The 24,690-nt window shown below is 34.0% G+C and overlaps 1 protein-coding gene across 1 annotated transcript in view; it reads left to right on the top strand.

Moving 5' to 3' along the window:
- The window catches only part of dock4 (dedicator of cytokinesis 4), a 76,278-nt gene that overhangs the window by 37,163 nt on the left and 14,425 nt on the right, over positions 1-24,690 (top strand). The window contains 22 exon segments of the mRNA XM_058767528.1: positions 1,008-1,105; positions 1,220-1,303; positions 1,893-1,993; positions 9,758-9,839; positions 10,830-11,000; positions 13,813-14,005; positions 15,078-15,202; positions 15,847-15,981; positions 16,073-16,171; positions 16,259-16,353; positions 16,451-16,526; positions 17,494-17,594; positions 17,834-17,892; positions 17,982-18,130; positions 18,523-18,608; positions 19,238-19,264; positions 19,408-19,503; positions 19,606-19,666; positions 19,787-19,880; positions 20,091-20,239; positions 20,569-20,615; positions 20,617-20,653. Of these exon segments, the coding sequence (XP_058623511.1) occupies positions 1,008-1,105; positions 1,220-1,303; positions 1,893-1,993; positions 9,758-9,839; positions 10,830-11,000; positions 13,813-14,005; positions 15,078-15,202; positions 15,847-15,981; positions 16,073-16,171; positions 16,259-16,353; positions 16,451-16,526; positions 17,494-17,594; positions 17,834-17,892; positions 17,982-18,130; positions 18,523-18,608; positions 19,238-19,264; positions 19,408-19,503; positions 19,606-19,666; positions 19,787-19,880; positions 20,091-20,239; positions 20,569-20,615; positions 20,617-20,653 (2,165 nt within the window).

Raw genomic sequence — 24,690 nt, 5'->3', positions numbered from 1 at the left:
GATGATAATTAATTGATCTACAGTAGTTGATTTGCCAGTTGCTGATTTGGGACTAATTGATTTCCAACACTTAATTCACCATTGATGATGGTTGATTCACCTTCAGCAGTTGATTCGCCAATCATTGATTCAGTACCAGTTGATTCACCAGCGGTAGATAGACTAATGATGATGGTTGATTCACCTATATTTGATTCAACAGTGATTGATTTACTAACAGTTGATTCACCTACAGTTGAATCACAAATGGTTGATTTCATACTAGCTGATTCGCCAAAAGTTGATTTTCCAGATGTTGATTCACCAATGATGATAATTGATTGATCTGCAGTAGTTGATTTACCAATCGTTGATCCGCTACCAATTGATTCGCCAACAGTTGATTCAACATTGATGATAATTAATTGATCTACAGTAGTTGATTTGCCAGTTGCTGATTTGGGACCAATTGATTGCCAACAGTTAATTCACCATTGATGATGGTTGATTCACCCACAGTTGATTCGCCAATCATTGATTTGTTACCGGTGGATTCGCCCAACAGTTAATTCTCCAGTGATGATGGTTGATTAACCCACAGTTGATTCGCCAGTTGTTGATTTGGTACCGGTGGATTCGCCAACAGTTGATTCACCAGTGATGATGGCTGATTCACCTAGTTGATTCTCCAGTGATTGATTCAGCAACATTTGATTCACCAGCAGTTGAATTGCCAGTGTTTAATTAATCAACGATTGATTTGTCAACAACGGATTCATCAACATTTTATTTGCAGACAGCTGATTTGGTAATTGTTAATTCTTTAATGGTTTATTCAGAAACTACTGATATAAAAATGGTTGATTTGCCAGCATTTGATTTATTAGTTGTTATTTTGCTAGTGGTTGGTTCATTAATGTTTATTCTGCCAGTGGATTTAACGGATCTGCCAAAAGACTGATTCAGCTACTTTAACACAATTTAAATAGTTTCTATTCAAAAGTGCATGTTTCTTATATTGTTTTCAGGTGACATGTTGGACCTGCTGAAATGGAGAGTCCATCCGGACAGAATCATTGACTGCCTCTCCAAACTGAAGGACATTGATGGCACTGAAATTGTTAAGGTATAAACCGCACACAGCAACTTGCTTTTACAGCTGAAACTGCTGAAATAGCATAGAATATTTCCCCCAAAAACTTTTTTTGTCTCTCTTTAACAATTGATTGTTTCTGTATAGTTTTTACAGGACACACTGGACACCTTGTTTGGGATTTTAGATGAGAGTCCCCAGCGGTACGGACTAAAAGTGTTTGACTGCCTGGTGAGTGATGCCCTGTTCAAACTTTATGAATGTGAATGTATGAAATGTAGACACTGCAATGCTCTCAAGTTTCTAGTTTCCACAGATACTCTACATATTTTGACTGTGAACTCGTACAAATTCATCCATCTCTTCCGCAAGGAGACGGTTTCTTGCCGTTAATGAGTACAAGATGCTTTCCACATCTTTCCTGCACTGTTTCCACGGTTACATGCCAAGTATGGCAACTCATAAAATCCATCTTAGACTTCTCTTGCTATAATCCAACTCCTGTCCTCACATCCTCTTTATTTCAGGCAGAACAAAGTACCTCTAGATCAGAAAGCAGATTTTAAATAAACTCTGCATGATTGAGCGTTCTTTAGGGCTGCGTGGGAAGTGTTTTGTACAGTAACTCCTTTTTACATGGTTCTCTGGAATACCTGATTCTGATTGGTCAGTTGCTGCATTCTTCAGTCTGTTAAAAACAATTGTTGTCTTGGGCAAACCGACTTCCTACATAGCTGTGCTATTTTTATGTGTCGTATATCATTCCACGGCCTCCTCCTTTACAGCTTTATTGAAGTGATGATTTTCATTTTCTCCTCAGGTGCATGTTATAAATTTGCTGCAGGACAGCAAATTCCAGCTCTTCAAACCTGTAATGGACAACTACATCGAGAACCACTTTGCTGGTGCCCTTTCCTACAGGTAAACACTAGGGGTTACAAATTGCAATTTATAAGACAAATGGTTTTAAACTGTCACTGGTTAAAAAAACTTTCTGCAGCAGTTGGTATGTCAGCTGGCACAAAATGTTTTTCTTTTCTATTGTTTTTTGCGCTTGATTTCACTGTAGTTATGTCTTTTGTGGTGTCTCGAAAACAATATATCTGTGTGGCGCAGCTGACACAGAACAGCATACGTTGTTTACTTACACTATATTGCCAAAAGTATTGGGTCACCCCCTTCTAATGAACAGGTTTGACTTCTTTAGTAATTTCCATGAGTACAAATCTTAATGTTTAAGCATATAATGATATTCTAGGTAACTGTGTGTTTCTAATTTTATAGCAACAGTTTGGACAGGACCCTTTTCTATTCTATCATGATAATACCTCTGTGTATAAGGCAAGGTTCAAAAGAAATAATTGATTCATTCAGTGTGGAAGAACTTTACTGGTCTGCAGAAAGCCAAGTCCTAATCCCCGCTGAACACCTCTGGTATGACTTTAAATGCAGTCCTTGAGCCAAAAACTCATCACCAAACACCAATGACTTGTACATATGGGTACAGTAATTTTAGACACTTCCAAAACTGTTGCAACAGAGATGGAAATACAGTTTTTTAAATATATAGTGTATGTACAAGTCATTGGTGTTTGGTAAAGAGTTTTTGGCTCAAGGCCTGCATTTAAAGTCACACCAGAGGTGTTCAGGACTTGGGTTTCTGCAGACCAGTCAAGTTCTTCCACACTGACTAAAGCGATCATTTCTTTTTGACCCTTGCCTTATACACAGAGGCATTATCATGCTCTGTACTGTGATGCGCTCAGAAACCAGATTGAAAATTGTCCAGGTATCCATTTGAGATTAAGTATTTGTTCAGCTGATTAAAAACTACCTTTTCAATAATCTTACCTATGAAAGGAAGATTTGATATTGGTCTATAGTTACTCAACATTGTGTCATCAAGCTTGCGCTTTTTCAGAAGGGGCTTAACAACTGCAGTTTTCAGGGAGTTTGGAAAAGTCCCAGAAAGAAGTGAGGCGATCACCACTTCTAAGAGATCTGCTTCTAAACAGTTAAGCACACTTTTGAAAAAAGATGTGGGAAGTGTGTCAAGATAGCAGGTTGACGATTTAAGGTGCAACCTGTTAACATGGTCTTCTTTTCAATTCAATACCAATGGTTATATAGACTCATTATGCATTCTTTATAACAACTTGTTTACCATATTCTTTATTCTTTCAAGCAGACATATTTATTTATATAAATATATTGGTAACACTTTACAATAAGGTTCATTAGTTAACATCATTAGTAAACATGAACTAAGAATGAACAATACATCTACAACATTTATTAATCTTAGTCAATGTTAATTTCAGCATTTATCAATGCATTATTAAAATCATAAGTTGTGTTTGTTAACATTAGTTAATGCACTGTGAACTAACATGAATAAACAATGAACAACTCTATTTTCATTAACTAACATTAACAAAGATTAATAAATAGTGTATTAAATGCATTGTTCATTGTTTGTTCATGTTAGTTAATGCACTAACTAACGTTAAGAAATGACACCTTATTGTAAAGTGTTACCAATATATTTAATCTTTATTAGGTCTACTAAAGTGATTTAGTCAAGAGCAGAGTTATTCTCCCAACTGTTTACTTTCACCTAAGACGTAACCGAGTGTGTTTACTTGAATACTCATCAAAACTGACAATTCAACATTATTTTGTGTGTATTTCTCAGTTCATGAGGCGCGAGAGAGCAGGCTAATCGTGCGCTGTGGGTGAGGCACTGCTTTGTTGTCTGCGCTCGTAAACCGCAACAAATTGAGTTCTCTTTTGCGTCATCAAATTTATCCATATGTCTGCTCTTCTCTTACTCCCAGATATTGACATTTTTAACTTTTTGTGCGACGTGCAGCAAATGTATGCCAGTTTATGTCCCGCTGGATAGATCAGTAGGCTATGTTACAGTTGAAATGTGTGCATCTAACCTCGTAACCACGCAGCAGATTCGTTCTGAATTAATCTCTTCCTAAATCATCCCTCCCTAACATTTTCATGCCGTTTTTATTCGTTGACGAAAATGTCAATAGATTTTAGTCATAGTTTTTGTCATTCAAAACAAGTTTTCGTTTCGTTGTCATCTCGTTTTCGTTAGTGAAAAAATTACGTTGACCAAAATTATGATGAAAATTATGACGAAAGTTATTCGTCAACGAAATTAATGCGGAGGAGACGAATGTCAAATGGATTATTTTAACAATGTCCTTACTATGTTTCTGGATGTTGATCGTGTTAATTATATTGCTGTCTATGGGAGGGTCAGAGAGCTCTCAGAATTCATCAAAAATATCTTAATTTGTGTTACGAAGATGAACGGAGGTCTTACGGGTTTGGAACGACATGAAAGTGAGTAATTAATGACAGAATTTTTTTTGGGTGAACTATCCCTTTAAAAGTAGATGTGATTTTTTTTTTTTTTTTTTTTTACTTTGTCAAAACAGAATGGGGGCAGGACATTAATATCAAAATAAAAGTCTTGCAACCTAAACATATAAAGGATAATCAAACATCATGTTGGTGAAAAAGAGAAACCCCGCTGACTGCTTTTTTTGGGGGGGGAAATTTTAGTAGCTTAAGCCCTTTGAATGAAACCACTCTTTGTGTTTTTATTTGTATTTTGGAAGCTATTAAGTGAGTTGTTAGCAAATATTTTAAGTATCTAAACAAAAATCAACATCCTGGACATCGAGAGCCAAAATGCATTTTTACAAATTGCGTATATACTTAAATTGCAATAGAAATCAAAACGACAGCTAAATATCGCAATATAGAATTGAGAGATCTAGCAATTCCCAGCCCTAGTAAGCATGCTACACATGTAAAAATGATGCATCAGAGAATTGTATGAGTTTTGAAACACTCAAAAAAATCCTAGTACTCCTCTGGTGTTCATCTGAAATTGCATGTCATGCTTTTGGGAGAGTTGTGTTTGGTATCATAGAAAGATAAAAGGTGTTTTATGTTGAGCTCCAGGCGTTGTATACTGTAACCCGTGGAGTTTCTCTGAGTCTCCAGGTCTTGTCAGCGCTGAGGGAGATGCAAAACACAGCGTAGTCTTGCTTTCATCTGTCATAACCTGTTTCATTTTACTGACAATGCCGTTTTTGCACTAGATGTGTGGTCAGGAAGGTAATGTGTGTTGTCAAATAGTGTTTCAGATCTCAAGTATAATTCAATAGGTCGATGCTCCTCAAAAGTCCTCTTTTGACTTTTTGTTGTTCTTTGTCTTTCTTTTCCTCCTAATGTTGGTTTTATCCTCTGCTCTCTCTTTTTCTTCTGAACCTTCTGCTTTCTGTCTCTCTCTTTCCCTGTCATGTTTGGCTGTGTTCTGTGTGTGCGGTGTTCTGGCCGTGCTGTCTGTCAGTAATGAGGCGCGTGGTTGTGTTGTTGTGTGTGGGCAGTGATGTGGTTTCTCTTCTGTAACGCACTGAGGTGTGGAGCATCATGTCAGAGTTGAGGTGGATGTGGGCGGCTTGCAAAATACTCACTCTTGTGCTGTTCCCGTCACCCAGTCCCTTAATGATGTCCCTTGTTTCTGTCTCACCATGTCTTGGTCTGTCTCGGTCTCTATTCTCACTCCTTCTTTCTCTTTTTCGTCTGTATTTTATTTTATTTTTGTTTTTTGTTTTGTTGTGATGCCTAAATTCAAACATATATTTTTTGTTATTTTCTATTATTTTATTTTATTTTTGTTTAGTTTTGTTGTGATGCCTAAATTCAAACATATTTTTTATTATTTTATTTTTGTTTAGTTTTGTTTCATTTTGTTGTGATGCCGAAATTCAAACATATTTTTATTTTGTATTATTTTATTTTTGTTTAGTTTTGTTTAGTTTAGTTTTGTTGTGATGCCTAAATTCAAACATATTTTTTGTTATTTTTTATTATTTTATTTTTATTTAGTTTAGTTTTGTTGTGATGCCTAAATTCAAACATATTTTTTATTTTTTATTATTTTAGTTTTGTTTAGTTTTGTTTCGTTTTGTTGTGATGCCTAAATTCAAACATATTTTTGTTATTTTTTATTATTTTATTTTTGTTTAGTTTTGTTTCATTTCGTTTTGTTGTGATGCCTAAATTCAAACATATTTTTTGTTATTTTTTATTATTTTATTTTTGTTTTGTTTCGTTTTGTTGTGATGCCTAAATTCAAACATATCTTTTGTTATTTTTTATTATTTTATTTTATTTTTGTTTTGTTTCGTTTTGTTGTGATGCCTAAATTCAAACATATTTTTTGTTATTTTTTATTTTATTTTTGTTTTGTTTCGTTTTGTTGTGATGCCTAAATTCAAACATATCTTTTGTTATTTTTTATTATTTTATTTTTGTTTAGTTTCGTTTAGTTTCGTTGTGATGCCTACATTCAAACATATTTTTTGATATTTTTTATTATTTTATTTTATTTTATTATTTTGCATTGTGTGTCAAGAATATGTTTACATATTATTTCAAACTATTGTGTTTCAAAGGAGCCAAGAATATCCTGGTTGATATGTTCCCTATGGATTTCAGACAGTGTTTTTTTCACAGCCTATTTTCAGTTTAATGTTATTTGCTTTGTAACCATTCATACACACACATCTTCACACAGCGCTGTTTCTCCCAGCATGCTCAAAGACACACTAAGGTTAATCTGCAGTCAGGATGTATACTGTGGTGATAAGGGGCTGTTATTCTCAGGGTAGTGAAAAACTGAGCCGCTGGGTTCAATCTGTGTCTCAGTATTCCTAAAATCTCTGCAGTAAATGTAGCTGATGATGTTGTCAGATTATTTACTGCTGTTATCACTAGTGAATAAACAGTTAAGGTCACATAGTTGTATTCACATTTGCAACACTATTTAAGTAGTGTGAAATAAGAGGTCTGTATAATGTAATTTATGGTACTATCTAGGTGAAAAAAGTGAATCGTTTCTAATTGAACAGATTTGAATTGATAGAACAGAACATATGTACTGTAACTGAACCGAGTTGAACTGAAATGAGCTGAACTTAACCACCAAATTAATTGGTTCTGTTTGAACAAAGCTGAATTAAAGAAAATGAAATCAAATTTCAAACAGAACAGAACTAAACCTTTTTAAATCACAATGAATCTGGAAACAGGACATAATTGAATCAAATGTAACTGAACAGATTTAAACAGAACTCACTGAACTAAACAAAAATGAGTTGAACTGATTTTAACCAAGCTGAACTTAATCAAACAAAACAAAATCAAATTGAGTTGTTTCTAGCTGAACCAAGCTAAATTCAATTAAATTTAATCAAAGCAAACAGAACAGAAAAAAACTGAACTGAACCATTTTGAATCACATTGAATTGAATCAAATTGAATCGACAGAACAGAACAGAGCAAACTGAGCTAAATGGAAACAAACTGAACCAAGACTAACTTAATCAAACAAAACTAATTTGAATGGAATCTAGACGAACCACAATGAATTGAATCACACAGAAAAGAACAGAAAAACTCAACTGAACTTTTCTGAACAAAACAGAACACAAATGAACTGAACAAAATTGAGTCTAATCAAACTGAATCGAGGGCTGTGTAGTTCAGCCAAAATATATTTGTATTAACAGTCAGATCTTTGTAAATATAAATAGGATCAAAATATTCAAAGCTTACAGTTCTTGGTTAATATTTTTGGACTCTGTAATATTTTCAAGGCAGTTGATTTTAGCACAATGAAGACATATCTTAAAATTTGTGAGGTGCTACAGTGTGTTTAATTAAGATCTAATTGGATTTTAAATGAAATCTTTAGGGGGAATGAGAGCTGGTATTACACCGTGGTTAACATTAATTGCAATCCCATGCTGGGAATGTTAACATTTTCCTCCTTATGGCCAAATTACTCTCCTGGGCTTCCAAAATCAACAAGAGCCTCATAAAAGACCCAGTTTTCCTCCAATTATTTTTCATTTGTTATTAATCACAATATCTCACTTTATAAATTAAGCAATGCAGCAAAAAACAAAAACAAACGTTTAACCAAAAGCAAACTAGCCTCAATCTTTTTCTCAGATTTTGACCTAGTGTACACACCATCCACAGAAGCACGGCCCTTCAGACACGATGGATTCTGATGGATTGGACCCTAAGGATCTTTTAAGCAATTTTAATGAGTTTTGACTGGCAACAGAGACCATTAACCCAGAATGTTCAGAGTCTGTTTACATAGTGTCCTGGCGACTGCATCAAGTATTCATGAAGACCTGTGTACTCTAACACCATTGATTCATTATCAGCATCACTTAACATCTCAGACGTTTCACCGCCTGAGTGTTTAAGTCCCCTTATGGGATAAACAGGACCTTTATTGATCTTGTAAAAACATTCAACCTGCCAGCACCCGCTGATTCTGGTCATCAGTTTCAAAACCTTACAAAACCTGTTAACAGCATGAGCAAATATATTACATAAGATATACTGTAAAGCATGTGTCAGATTTACTTCGTATACTTGAGTAGGACATATTCCTTGGTCATCCTGGAATAACATCCATATATAGAAATCCAATATTAGGAATAGGTTTAAATTTGGGCACTGAACAACTAATATTATTGTAAGGATAATACCTAATAAGGATATTATTGTTAATTCTAAATGCAATAATAATATTGTGAGGACAAAAACCTAGCAGTGTAAAAAATGTAATTGTCAAAAACTAAAAAAGAAAAAAAAAACTGTACTAACAATATCAAACGAAATACACTATACCATTCAAAAGTTTGGGGGTCAGTAAGATTTTTTTAAATTAATACTTTTAATACTTTGATCAATAGTGACAGTAAAGACATTTAAAATGTCACAAAACATTTTCATTTCAATTAAATGCTGTTATTTTGAACATTTTGTTCGTTAAGGACTCTTCACGGTTCACAAAAATATTAAGTAGCACAACTGTTTTCAACTAAAATTAACAAATGTTTCTCTTCAAATCCGCATATTAAAATAATTTCTGAAGGATCATCATGTGACACTGAAGACTGGAGTAATGATGCTGTAAATTAAGCTTTTCCGTCACAGGAATGAATTACATTTTAACATATATTAAAATAGAAAACAGTTATTTTAAGTTGTAATAATTTCACAATATTTCTGTTTTTACTGCATATTTAATACAGTAAATACATATTTAATAATTAAGAATAATAATACATTTAGTCAATTTATTTAAATTTTGAATTGAGTTTTATGTAATATAATGTAAATATGTCAGAACATCAAATTAAATTACAATTAATCACATATACCAATATTAACTGAGAAAGCCATTTATATTATATTTCAAAAACATAAAAAATATCATACTGACCCCAGGCTTTTGAACAGAAGTATAAACCTTTATTCTTCATTAAAACTAAACAAATAACTAAAATATAAACTAGTGAATAAAAAACAAAAAACCCCACAAAAAATGTAAAGGTATCGAATAGTGTAATATGAGCATGCAAAAATTTTCCCATGCACTTTTCTTTCACCTGCAGATGTCATTTTAGGTGATCCATAAAATCTTGAGTCTGAATCTATGAATAATTTGTGATATGATGCATTTTCCCTGCAGGACAAACAGAAACATACAGCATTCACACATAAATACATGGCATTAAACAAACATTGCCCTTGATGTCTGATATTCATGGCTTATGTCTGCAGGGATCTGATCCGTGTGTTGAAGTGGTATGTGGATCGTATCATTGATGCCGAGCACCAGGAACAGATCCAACAGGTTTTGAAGGTGAGAAGACTAACGTATTATGCGTCATTCAGGATGTATGTTACAGTATGTATGCAAATCTATGAGGAAACATACGCACCCAATCTCTCTCTCCGTCGGCCCATCACGTTGGGGTTAACCCTCACCCCCTGCTGATCTTCTGAGCTTCCTCCCCAGCAGCTATGAATACCCTTGATGCATCTGTTCTACCGCTCCAGCCTCTCTAACCCACAGAAGTTCTTTTCTTACCCATCATGCAATTAAGCTACAAACATTCAGTCTTTTCTTTTGTTCATTTGGCCGTTTTGCTTTCATGACCTGCCATGGGACCACCAGGCTCATTCTCCAAATGCATCCACGCTCATTTACAACCCTTCAAAGGTGTTATTTAAAAGCAATTCACACTTTCTTACCTTGAACCCTACAAACCTCTTTGGACGCAATGTGTGCTATTCATCTTTTGGTGTTTTTGCTCTTTCTAATTGAAATCTTTAAAAAAAACGGAAAATGCACTTCACACAATGTCTCCAGGTTTGACCTTCCTTCCTTCATTCCAATTTATTTATTTAAAAATTACAAATATTAAAAACAGTCTATGCATCCCATTATATTCAGTATGTTAAATAAAAAAAGGCCTGTAAATTTTCAACATGTTCAAAACTTTGCTGAAAAATGTTGTCTCTACTATGTCTTCGGTCGTCTGATTGATAGTTTATATTTTTTTAGCAAGTAAAATGCCTTTTAGGATAATTGTAAAAATGTCCATACTGGTTTTTATGAAGTAAACATAAGAGTAATCTCTATATTGTTATTAATATTTCAAGATGAATATTTACTGGACTTTTACGTGATTATCCATACACTGTTTTTAGAAAAATCCTGATAAAATGCCATTGTCAGGTTTTGAGAAAAATTTATTTGTACATCTCTCAATCATCATTGTATTGCATTGCATTATGTTTTGCATTATATGTTTTTCAATAGCAGTTGTTTGATATCATATGCTTGCAGGCATCTGAGTACTTGTTTAAGTACATTGTACAGTCACGGCGTCTGTACGCGGCAGCCACCGGAGGCCAGAACGAGGAGGAATTTCGCTGCTCTGTTCATGAACTCTTCAAATCCATCCACCTGTTCCTGTCACATGAGAGTAAAGGCATCAGCCCCATCACACACACACAGGTGACACACACACACACAAGCCTGTCGATTTAAAAAGTTTGTACTGTACCGAGTGATGAGAAAGCATGCACTTCTTTTGTAAGAATGTAGTGAGCTAATATTCTAGCACTTGAGCATACTACACCAGCATACAATAGCATTTTTACAACCTGAACTGGTTACACCCCCCACCTTGCAGCTAAGATCCAAATAATCATATCTTACACTGCTGTTCAAAAGTTTGAGGTTCATAAGTCTCCTGTTCTCTCCAAAGTTGCATTTATTTAATCAGAAATACAATAAAAACAGTAATATTGTGAAATATTGTTACAATGTAAAAGGACTGTTTTGAATACGTTTTAAAATGTATTTTATTTCTGTTATGCAAAGCTGAATTTTCAGCAGCTGTTACTCCAGTCTTCATGTCACGTGGTCCTTGAAGTTCAAAAGAACAGAACATTTAATCAATTTAATGCATCCTTGCTGAATAAAAGGCTTAATTTCTTTCCCCATACCTTTGAAGTATATACTGGTTCAAGAGTCATAATTGTTGTATGGCTATATATATGTATTGGCGCTTATAAATTTCGCACGCACGAAAAAGCCCGTCAAACGGTGCCTGATTACTGAACTAAGTTATATTGTGTGCTAATACTGTCAAAACACACAAGGTTTATATATAGACTCAGTTGGTTATGTCTAAAATGAAAGTAAACAGCTGAGAGAAACGGATGCCTGCCTGTATATTAGATGCGTACAGGTCTTAAAGGGAAAGTACTAAACATGCTGCTGACTGTAATTAAAAGGATAGTTCACCCTAAAATGTAATTTCAGTCATTATTTCCTCACTCACATGTTGTCCCAAACCTGTATTAATTTCTTTCTTGTGCTGAACACAAAAGAAGATATTTTGAAGAATCTGGGTAAACAAACAGTTGCTGGTAAAATGTTTGGTTTTCCATGTTCTTCAAAATAGCATTTATGTTTAGCAGAAGAAGGAAACTGTAAAAGTGAGTAAATGATGGTATAAAAATAACACTATTTTTATTTTGGGTGAATTATTCCTTTAATGTTAATAAAACACCAAAACACAAAGAGAAAAATCACTCAATACTCTTGACTGAAAAACTTTAATACAGTTGCTTTAATAGGAATCTATATAGTGTTTTATTTTTAGATTTGTTCATTCAATTTCTTGAATGCTCCTGCTAAATACACCTATTGTAGCCTACCTGAAAATAAAACACTGTTTATTTTATTTGTATATTATGTGTATTTGTTATGTGTATCTTTGTTCTCATTTTTTAATAACAAAGATAAAATAATGACAAAGATTTTTATCTTCACCCACTTTGGCCTAAATATCCATACTTTTTAAAAATATTTTGTTACCTTGAAAGGCTTTGTCTTTATAATAGGGAAATTAGTTTGGCTGTAATGCTCAAACAACTTGCAAAATAGAAAAACTAACATGAAAAAGAATCGTGATAAAATCGAGAATCGTGATATTTCAAAAAAAAAAAAAAAAAAAATCGTGATATGATATTTTTTGCCATATCGCCCACCCCTGGCCAAACTCAGCACCCAGCCCAATCCACACTAATCCAAATTAATAATACATTATTTTTTTAGGAAGGAAATATAAGAAATGTTATATAATATAAATAATAATAGATTTTTCCCATTAAAAACAGATGTGATCACGTGTTTCTCATTTTAGCATTATTAGTCAGTGAATTTTTGTGATCGGATCAACAGAAATCATTATTTTATTTTATTAATCATTTCGAATGGACCCAAACTTGGGTCTGGATTCGAACTTTGATCTGCTGTTGGTGACATCTGAGTTAGTGGGTAATGTTATTTGAAACACTGTCTATGGATACACACCTCCAGATATTTTCAGTTTATTTATGATTTGCACTAATTTAGCCCTATGTCTGTAAACTAGACTTCACATAGATTTCGAATTTAATTTAAGATGTGTAAGGAAATTGGATTAAGACATTATTTTACCCATATTGGAACCATTTTACTAATCTGTTCTGTTCCCACCAGTCTAGTTTTACTATATTTGTGAGAACATTTCCAGAAATCTGCCACTCAATTATAGCGAAACAAATACATTAACTAGGAAAACACAAGTTAGCAGTGTTTATTGAGCACAGCACTTCTTTTTCAGCCCCACCCAGATTTGTTCTGCTAGCATATCAGTGTTCAAAGCTCAGTCAGCCCACGGAGAGTTAAGCCAGTCTTGATATACACAAACAGAGACGCACGCTGAGCGCGCTAAAAGCCCACCACGCATTGTCACGGCCCACCGAGCTCCGAGTCAGCTAAGCCATGTGTGTCCGACGGGCAGAGACCCGCTCCCGTTCTCTCCGAGATTGCTTTCGGTGCGCACACATTCGCACATTCGCTCGCACTGAACTCTCACACAGGTCTGTTCTTGTTATGGCAGCCCAGCAGGAGAGCAGATTTCAATTAACACGGCCAAGAAAACAAAGCGTCTTTGGACACCGCGGCATAATCCGAAGCACATGCAGGCGACTGGAGCTGTGCCAGATTTGTGTCACCGCGATATTTGTGTGTGTGCGAGTGCCTTTGCTTACATCTGTTGTTTGACATCACCTACCGTGCCAGAGGAACATTTTCCCACTAAATCAATGTGAAAATGTGTTTGGAGGAAGATGATAGCGACATTAAAGTGACACAAATGCAGCAAAACACACACATACTGCAGCATGTTACACGTAGTATTAAACTTTATCTCTTGGGTACCAACTAATGAGGCTTTTTCATTTAAATAACTTGTTTATTGGCATTTTCACAGGCCGTGTTCCTGAGATCGTTCCCGACTGTGTGCTGCGAGCTGCTAAAGATCTTCAGCATGAGAGAGGTGGCAAATCTGGCCCGCGACACGCTGAGCAGCCTGCCTGCCCTCACGCACACGGACTGCCCTCTACAGGCCGTCAAACTGCAGTGCATGGTCAAGACCGTGGAGAGCCCACTTTACGTCAACCCGGGTAAAGGATCTCACTCAGTTTTCTGTTTTAGAGTAGTTAAAAGTGAATGATTATTGCTGGAAACACTGTAAAATCAAGTCTAGGTTTATTAGAGGCCATCTAAATGCTAGCATACACTGTGTCTATGCTGTTTAAAGGGATAGTTCACCCAAAAATTCTGTCATTAATTACTCACCCGCATGTCGTTCCAAACCCATAAGACCATCGTTCATCTTCGGACACAAATTAAGATAGTTTTGATGAAAGCCGAGAGCTTTCTGATCCTGCATAGACAGCAATGCAACTGACACGTTCAAGGCCCAGAAAGGTAGTATGGACATCACTAAAATAGTCCATGTGACATCAGTGGTGCAACCATAATTTTATGAAGCTAAGAGAATTTCTTCTCTTCTGTGTCAGTCTTTGACGCACCTAAAAAAATCAATGTTTTGTATCATAGATACACCAGGCTTTTATGGCTCATATAGTTTGATATGTTTTATTCAGTGGTCTAAACTGAGCAAACATATGCAATTTGGTGCAGTTGAATATATTTACATGTCCAAAAAGTAAATTCTCTTAATAATATGTATTAGTAAGATATTATTTAAATGTTTAGTTTTATGATCACAGCTCTGTAGTTTTTATTGTGACGGCAAAACTTATAAAGCAGTGCAATGCAAACGAGGGTTGAGAAAAGAATAAATAAACATTCTTCAAAAGCCAGATTGTATCATATTTGATATTGACATTTTACCATGAGTTTCCTAAAAACCCAAGTTACTCCAGTCCAGTAAAGTTATTCTTGCATTTACTTTATCAAAATCAGTAAAGATTTCACAACAGAAACACCTGAACATTTTACAAATTAAACTAAAATGTCTTTAACTTGCTGAAAAAGTTTAAACTATTAATCAGACGACAGAAGGCATGTAGTAGATTGTGTACAACAGTTTTTCAGCAATGTTTTGATAATGTTGATCATTCAAAGGCCTTAGATACTTGTGGATCAAATACAATACAGTAGGCTTTATAGGATTAGATGCTAACTTGATACTTATATGTGTGTGTGTGTGTGTGTTTGTGTTGTCAGAGTCGAGGTGTGTGCTGTTACCTGTAGTGCTGCGTCTGCTGCACACACACCTGCAGGAGCAGAGGGAGCTGGTGCTGTGTGCCAATATCCTCACCAGCATGCTGACGGTCAACACACCTGCCACAGTCAGTCTTACACTAAAACACTGCTGCTAGAGACATTTCATACTCTTTACTTCATGCTCTGCATCATTTTTTCTTTTGTTCTATTTATTGGTTAGTTTGTAGCTCTTGTCCTTTTTTATTTATTTGTTTTTTCTGATTAGAATTGCTGGTGAGATTTGGTACCTATTTTAGTTGCTGATTTTGTATAAAAATCAATTTTTTTTTTTTTTTTTTTGTGGATGTTATGTATGAAAAATAAAAAATGTTGATAACAAAAAAAAAAAATGTAAATGACATTCAGTGTGTCATGTTTATATTAATTACTTAAATTAAAATGATTAAATTAGGGCTTATTCATTCATTTAAAAATTGTCATTAATTATGTAAGCAAATAAGTAAAAAAAAAAAAATGTAATCGTGACTTCCTGACCTGTATGTAAATTTAGCAATAAGGGAATTTGGTGCATTTAAATATTTTTAACCTGAAAAATATTTTCTCCTTTACTACAATAATGTAATGGGGCTTTTCTTAGTAAATATTTATATATGTGATTAATTGTTATTTAATTTGATCAACACATATTTAAAATATATGGAACGTTTAAAAAAGATGTTCATGTATTTATCCATTTTAATAAATAAAATAAAATGAAATGTCTCTGTAGGAGTGTGGTGTGTCTGAGGAGGTGAATCTGGTCATGGAGAGTCTGTCTGGAGTGTTACTCAGAACTGTGCTGGAAGTGACCAACCGGCCTCAGCCTGCCGCCACCTCCCTACGCCTGCAGTACCAGGATGTTACAGTGCGTGTGACCTTTTCTGATGATCTTTGATTTTTACTTCAGGGAAAGTATTTCCGGAAATCGAATAACAAATTAGATGTGTGCGTTTCAGGGTGAGTTTGTTGCCTGTTTGCTCACATTGCTGCGGCAGTTGAAAGATAAAGAATACCAGCAGCTTCTCAGCAGATTTCCCACTAAAGATGAACTAACGGTAAAATCATTTGATAAACCTTACCAGAGTGCATTGAGGCTGTTTAACCAGTTTTTTAATAATAAACTTTACAATCTGCTTTTCCAGAGTTTCCTCCTGCAGTTATTCACTGTCTTCAGAATACTTATCCGACCGGATATGTTCCCCAAAGACTGGACTGTCATGAGACTGGTCGCTAATAAGTAAGTGCAGAAAACAAAACCTGAAATGGTTCATATATAATCTCATTCAGACATAGAAATGTTTTATTGCTTGACGTTTCTGTTTGTTTGTGTTTAGTGTCATCATAACCACCATCTTATATCTCTCCGATACCCTGCGCAATAACTTCCTTAATGAGAAATTTGACTTCAAGGTAAAGAGATTTTACATTTGCTACTGTTCAAAAGTTTTTATTAATTAAACTGATCAAAAGTGAAAGACGTTTATAATGTTATTATGAGAGATTTCTATTTCAAATGAATGCTGTTCTTTTGTCATTTCTATTCACCAGAGATTCCTGAAAAAAGTCACAAAATGATTAAACAGCACAACTCTTTACAACATTGAAATGTGTCTTGGGCAGCAAATCAGCATTATAGATTACATTTTTTTTAAATAATAACAGTATTTCACCATTTTACTATTTTTGATCAAATAAATGCAGCCATGTCTTCTTTCAAAAAACATTTGTGAATTGAACCCACAACCAGGCTGTTGCTAACATCAAAAATTCACAAGTTTGATTTTATTACAGTAAATATAATGAAGTATGTGAAACATCTGCACATAATCTTCATTCTCAATTTTTATATAAATAAATCAAATGCAGATGTTTAAATACTACAGATTATGAATTTATTTTCAGCTCTCTAATGTACTAAAATACCAGAGAAAAATTTGCATGTACACTTTTACTATTTCATTAAATATGCTAATATATTCAGATGTCTTTAGTACACTGAGTATGTAGAAAATCTAAAAGCCATTAACTCTAATCTGAACTATAAAAATGTTTCATCAGTTAACCTGTAAATAATATCCTGTATATAATATAACATAATATAATATATAATATAATATACCGTAATAAAATATAATGTTATTTAATACGGCACCAGGAAAAAAAAATACGGGTTAGGTGAAGTGGAAATACTGTATTTCCTTGCATATTTTTATTTACAGTGTGCCATATGAAAATTTTTTTTTAAAAACGACTGCAGTGCATAGGAGCAATGTCTTTTTTTCTGTATCTCTAGAGCATCCTGGGAACATGTTAAACATGTGCCTGCAGTGCAGATAATCATCGTCAGCATCTTAATTAGCTCTCTTTTTATCTGTAGGTATGGGAGTCCTATTTTTATCTCTGTATAATATTCATCAACCAGCCCTGCCTCCAACTGGAAATGTTCCCGCCCTCCAAGAGGAAAAAAGTCCTGGAGAAGTGAGAGCCCTTCTTGTTCTTTTCCTTTGTATGATCAGAATCCTACCGGGAACGAGATTGAAAGATTTCACGATGTAAAATGCGTAATGATGCACTATTAGTAGCAGCAGGTTTAGTGATTTACTGTATACAGGATTATTTAGTACTTTTACATTGTGAGCAATTAGCAAGTTGCACCATGGGAAAACCGTTGCAATTACCACAATATCCAGATTTGTTTTTTTTAAATGTTTTTAAAGGTACGGTGACATGAGAGTAATGATCGGCTGTGAGATTTTCAGCATGTGGCAGCATTTGGGTTCGTCCTCTTTCACAAATCTGCATTGAACACTTAGGAGTCACATGACCGGTGCATATGTAAAAGCAATGTATGGTTTTGTCTCCCAGGTGACTATAAGTTAAATCTCATTTCCACCCTGATTGGTCCGTTCATGGAGGTGACTCTGGTACCACAGATGGACCTGAGGAACGTCCTCATCCCCATTTTCCACGATATGATGGACTGCGAACAGCAACGGAGCGGCAACTTCAAACAGGTGCTGAAATCATAGTGACATAAACATGTTTGAACACGCGAGAGCAGCGTGAAGTTCATGTCACAGTAAATTATGTGCAGGCGTCAGAGTAAAACGCTGTGGATGAGCTTGTTTACCAAGATCGTGTCGCTTTGGAATGGAATCAAAATTTGAAAAGGATTGTCAGCAAGATTTTGAGCTGCTCATGCAAATTTAAAGTTGAACTACAATGGATATATAATTTATTTTCTAAATGTAACTCCGCTGTCGTGCAGAAATCCCTTAAAAATAATGATAAAAAAAATGCTAATATAGCCTGGAATAGTCATGTATATGATACACGATGATATTTAAAAACATGCTGTAAGAATGAAAGGATTTAATTTTTTTTTTTACTTTTTGTTTTTTTAAAGGTCGAGGCCAAACTAATAGACAAACTTGATGGCCTGATGTCAGAGGGGAAAGGAGATGAGACATACAGAGAGCTCTTTAACAACATGTGAGTTTTAATTCTTTCCTAAATCATGATGTTTTGTAGCTGCAATGAGAAATTTATATAAATTATAATTATATAAATGTATAGAGATTTCTATAAATATCAAACTTTATGTGCTATAAATGATGAAATATAAATATAAAATAGTCTATGCTATTGTTCAAAAGTTTGGGGTCAGTAAGTTAGTATTAATAATTAATACTTTTTGTCAGCAAGGATGCATTAAATTGATTAAAACTGGCAGTAAAAACAATGTTGCAAAAGATTTCTGTTTCAAATAAATGTTCTATTTCTATTCATCAAATAATCCTGAAAAAAAGAAGAAAAAAAAGATGGTTTCCACAACAATTTTAAGCAGCACAGCTGGTTTCAACATTAATAATAATAAGAAATATTCTTAGAGTACTAAATCAGCATATTAGAATGATTTCTGAAGGATCATGTGACACTGAAAACTGTTATGATGCTAAAAATTCAGCTTTGCATAACAGGAAAAAATGTTTAATAAAAGTTTTTACATATTTTACATAAAAATTAAATATTACAAACTATGAAATTCTTCAAAGTATATATTAAATTTTTAAAAAATATAATAACATATTTGAAATTATTTATCTATTTTTCTGCATTAGAATTCCACTGTTTGGTCCATATCCGAGGTAAGACCCTCATTAAATACCATGTACTATATACTGTACAGCTGGGTGTAACAAAATAAAAGGGCGATCACGTCTTGGATTTAGAATTTGACTTTAAGTTTGTATTGTTGTTTTAATTAGTTCTTATAATATATCTGATTTAGTCTCCTGAAGAAGATTGAGAGAGAGACCTGGAGAGAAAGTGGCGTTTCCCACATCGCTACCGTCACGCGGCTGATGGAGAGATTACTAGATTACAGGTAAAGCAGACACGCTCACATCCATACAGCATATAGTACAAACACACTCGTGTTCCATGCATGAGGCTCAGAGATACTGTACTCTTCACCATCTCTTCACAGGGACTGCATGAAGATCGGCGAGGTTGATGGGAAAACAATGGGATGTACAGTCAACCTTCTGGTTAGTTTTGGATATAAAATATGACACATTTAACCTTTTATTATTATTAGTTATTTGGTATTTATTGAGGCAAACTACAGAAAAAAGCATGTTCTGCTCACATTGTCCGGTTCTTTTCAGAACTTCTACAAAACCGAGTTGAATAAAGAAGAAATGTACATCCGTTATATTCACAAGCTCTATGAGCTGCACCTGAAGGCACAAAATTACACCGGTAATAATGTATCATTTTCATTTTTACATTTTTTTACTGTAATTTTTGCACCAATTAATTTTAAATAATATTAACATAATTTAAATATTACTTTTTAAATGGAAATTATTTAAATAATATTATTTTATAATAATTTTAAGAATAATACTAGTAAATATTGTCCTATTAGAATATTATTTACTAGTATAAATGACTATTTTTTTGTTGCAGAGGCGTCCTACACCCTCCTGCTGTACGATGAGCTGTTGGAGTGGACCGAAAGGCCTCTCAGAGAGTTCCTCACGTACCCCATGCAGAGCGAATGGCAGAGGAAGGAATGCCTTCATCTCACCATCATACACAATTTCGACAGAGGAAAAGTGAGTTCATCTCTCATTTTAAGATGCACCCCACCCATCATAAAATAATTAATGTGACTAATAAGGCTTAATGTTGAAGGATCAGGGCAGCTAATAAAAAGCCAGAGGTTTGCAGCGCCAACTTTATGTTCAATATGTTCTGATTTCCAACTACTGTACTGTGAATATGGACAACATAAGAGAAGTTCATTTCTTCCTACATACTGCCATCTTGTGGCTGAAACCTGCTGCTGCTATGAGAGCAGGGGTCCTTGTTTGTAGCTAAAAATATACTTTTATGTTTGAAGTATTACTGTTATTTAAGTCTTAAAAACAACTATTCATTCCAGTGCTGGGAAAACTGCATCATACTGTGTCGAGAGCTGGCCAATCAGTACGGCGTATTATGACTACAGGAACCTCAGCAAGATGAGGGTAAGTGTTTCCTCTTTACAGACCATGCAGTATGAGGGTATGTATATATATATATATATATATATATATATATATATATATATATATATATATATATATATATATATATATATATATATATATATATATATATATATATATATATGTGTGTGTGTATGTATATATATGTGTGTATATATATATATGTGTGTGTATTTATATATTTATTTATTTATAAATATATATATATATATATATATAATTTTTTTTTTTTTTTTGGTATTAATTTATTAAATACATATTTAATAAATAATTTTTTTAAAGGGTTACTAAAAGAATATTATTGTGTTTACGCAGTTTAAGGTTCAAAAACACATTATTTTCCACATACCGTATATTGAGGGGTGAGAACCAGAAATGTAAGTGACATTTCACCAACTTTACAGGAGGGCCAAAACAAAAATTGACCATAGTTTGATCCGATTTTGTGTACTGATTTCAATCTTTTATAATACAAATGTGTACACACATGGATAACAATATACTTACTGAACACTATTTTGACATTTATTCAGAAAGTGCCTTTTTGCCACCAATATTTTATTCAATTTGGTGTATAAAAATATGGGCGTATCTGCTGACAATATGAACAAAACATTACATTAATGAGTTTAAAATATACAACAATCCTTTGTGATAAAATATCACATAAAAAAGCCCTTACATCAAATTAGTTAATTGAATGTGATTTAATTTCACTGAAATAGTAATCTCAGGCACTTAACAATTTGGTCAAATGCTTGATTGAAAAGCCTTTACAGATGCCGTCCCTAGTGAAAAATAAATATACAAAAATGTATTTGAAATAAATTTATTTCATGCTATACTACAAATACATTTACATATTACTGAACTGGTATACTTAAAGTTTGCTAAATTGGAACAACTAATTTTGTACTTAATGCACTTTAATTGTAAGAAAGTAGTGCTGAAGTCTAACTAAAGAGATACTTTAGTATATTTGATTGTGCTAGAAGTGAAACTATTGCAAGTATACTTCAGGTAAAATTTAAATATCATTTAGCTTTTAAAGACCGATATTGCATTTTTATAGCATTTAAAGGCTGATATTATTCGAAGATCATACAGTCCTCATAAATAGTGACATTAAAACACATTTTAGGCTATTGAGAAATGTGCATTGTGCATAAGTAGTATTCCAAATAAAGTTGAATTATAATTTTTATACTAGTAAGTATCAAGTGATATGTCAGTAAATAGACAATAAAGTAAGTAAATAAAATGTTGATTTTATAGATTTGAACTAGTATGAATGTGTGTCATAAAGAAAGTTTCAGATGCAGTTGTGAATTGAATATGAAATAGTAGCCTGCTCTAACCGGCTGACTTGTAAAGCTTGGTGTCCACATACGACTGTGGGATACTGCCATTTGAGTGAGTAAGTCTTTCTTTTCACAGCAGTGATCCCAGGTAGACATCTGTATAACGTTTTACTCGCTGCATTCCTTGTATCCTTTGCCCAGTCATATCCTTTGTCTATGTCTGTCCCTTCTCTGCATTCTCTCTTGTGGCTAAGCAGTAACTGAGTGCCTATATGAAAAAAAGTAATATATTTAAAATACATTTGTTTCATACTAAGTATAGTTCAACTCTATTAATATATTTACTGACATATTGCTCAAGACTTACTGATATAAAAAATTATAATTAAACTTTATTTGCACTATGCACATTTCTCAATATTAAGCCTAAAATGTGTTTTAATTTCACTATTTATGATGGTCTTTAAATGCAACATGTTTAAAGTGTACCTGAGGTATACTTACAATAATTCCACTTTAGCACAATCAAATATACTTCAGTATATTTTTATTTGGACTTCGGCACTACTTCAGCACAATTAAAGTGCATTAAGCACAAAATTTAAAATTGTTCCAATTTAGCAGACTTTAAGTATACGAGATTAGTGTACTAAAAGTACCACTGCAGTGTATTTATATTAAGTACATAAATATGTAAAAGTATTTGTAGTATACTTAGCATGAAATAAATGTATTTCAAATGCATTTTAGTATATTTATTTTTCACTAGAGACATACCATCAGAATGTAAGTTGTTGGTTACTACCCGCAAGCTAGCTACACCTCACTTACAATAAATTCTGGATATTTCATTTTGTCTCTCATCATCCAGCTCTTTGTCACAAAATAAGATTAATATTACATCTTCAGCGGTAAACTGAAGCTTCAACTGCTTTCTTCTCATGGTTGACCTACCTGGCTTACATGCGGTGTCTGCCATTTTGACTCAAGTACTATCCACAGGCTTTAGAATAACTCCAAAATTATTAAGAATTCACTTGTGTCCTTTTGGCAGTAGAAAGAGCTCATCAAGAGTTTTAATTTGATATACAGTCATGGCCAATATGGTAAATATGATCAAAGAAGGCTGTGAAAATTAATCTGCGTTGTTAATCCTTTTGATCTTTTATTTTAAAAATTCACAAAAATCTAACCTTATTATTGGATAATAATAATTTAAAATGGGGGGAAATATCATTATGAAATAAATGTTTTTCTCAAATACATGTTGGACACAATTATTGGCACCCCTAGAAATTCTTATGAGTAAAATATCTCTGAAGTATATTCATATTCACAATTATGAACATGAAATTATCCAGCCATGGCTTCCTGTTTCACAGAAATATAAATAGGAGGGAAAACAAAGCCCAAAATCCCTTAATCATCCATCACAATGAGAAAAACCAAAGAATATATTTCTGATGTGCAGCAAAAGATAATTGAGCTTCACAAATTAGTGAAGTGGCTTTAAGAAAGAGCTACAGCAGTGAAAATTCCCATTTCCACCATCAAGGCAATAATTAAGAATTTCCAATCAACAGAAAATGTTACGAAACTGCCTGGAAGAGGACGTGTGTGTCTATATCGTCCTAATGCACGGTGAGGAGGAGAGTTTGAGTGGCTAAAGACTCTCCAAGGACCACAGCTGGAGAATTGCAGAAAATAGTTGAGTCTCGGGGTCAGAAAGCCTTAAAAAAAAAATTGTCAGACAGCACCAACATCACCACATGTTGTTTGGGAGGGTTTCAAGAAAAATTCTCCTAGCTAGTCCAAAAACAAACTCCAGCATATTCAGTTATCAGACACGACTGGAACTTCAAATGGGACTGACTTCTATGGTCAGATGAAACTAAAAAATTAGCTTTTTAGCAGCAAACACTCAAGATGGGTTTGGTGAACACAGGGATAAAAAGTACCCCATGTGTACAATGAAATATACTGCTGTGTTTTTGATGTTGTGGGCCTATATTTCTGCTGGAGGTCCTGGACATCTTGTTTAGACACATGGCATCACTGATTCTATCAAATACCAACAGATAAAAAATCAAAAAGTGACTGACTCTGTTGTTTGGATGTTTGGATCCATGTTTGGATCTTCCAACCGTACAATAATCCAAACACAAACCTCAAAAACAACACAAAAATGGGTCACTGAGCACAAAACCGAGCTTCTGCTGGCCATTCCAGTCCTCTGAACAGAACCCTGTAGAAAATGAGTGGTGAACTGAAGAGAAGACGCACCAACATGGAGCTGGGCATCTAAAGGGTCTGGAGTGATTCTGGATGAAGGAATGGTCTCTGATCTCTTGTCAGGTGATCTCTAACCTCATCAGGCATTATAGGAGAACATTTAGAGCTGTTAAACTGGCAAATGGAGGTTTCAAAAAGTATTGAATAAAAGGGTGCCATTAATTGTGGCCAACGTGTATTAGAGAAAAATATTTATTTCATAATGATATTTCCCCCCATTTTAAATTCTTATTATTCAATGAAAGGTTAGATTTTTGTGAACTTTTTAAATAAAAGATCAAAAGGATTAACAATGCAGATACATTTTCACAGCCTTCTTTGATCATATTTACCAAGGGTCCCGATATTTTTGGCCATGACTGTATATATCTCCATTTCATCCAAAATGTCATTTACGCCCTTCTGGTTCTCACCCCTCGATAT

Source organism: Onychostoma macrolepis, chromosome 25 (genome assembly GCF_012432095.1).
Source record: "Onychostoma macrolepis isolate SWU-2019 chromosome 25, ASM1243209v1, whole genome shotgun sequence".
Taxonomy (NCBI): Eukaryota; Metazoa; Chordata; class Actinopteri; order Cypriniformes; family Cyprinidae; genus Onychostoma; species Onychostoma macrolepis.
This window is presented reverse-complemented; position numbering and strand designations above follow the sequence as displayed.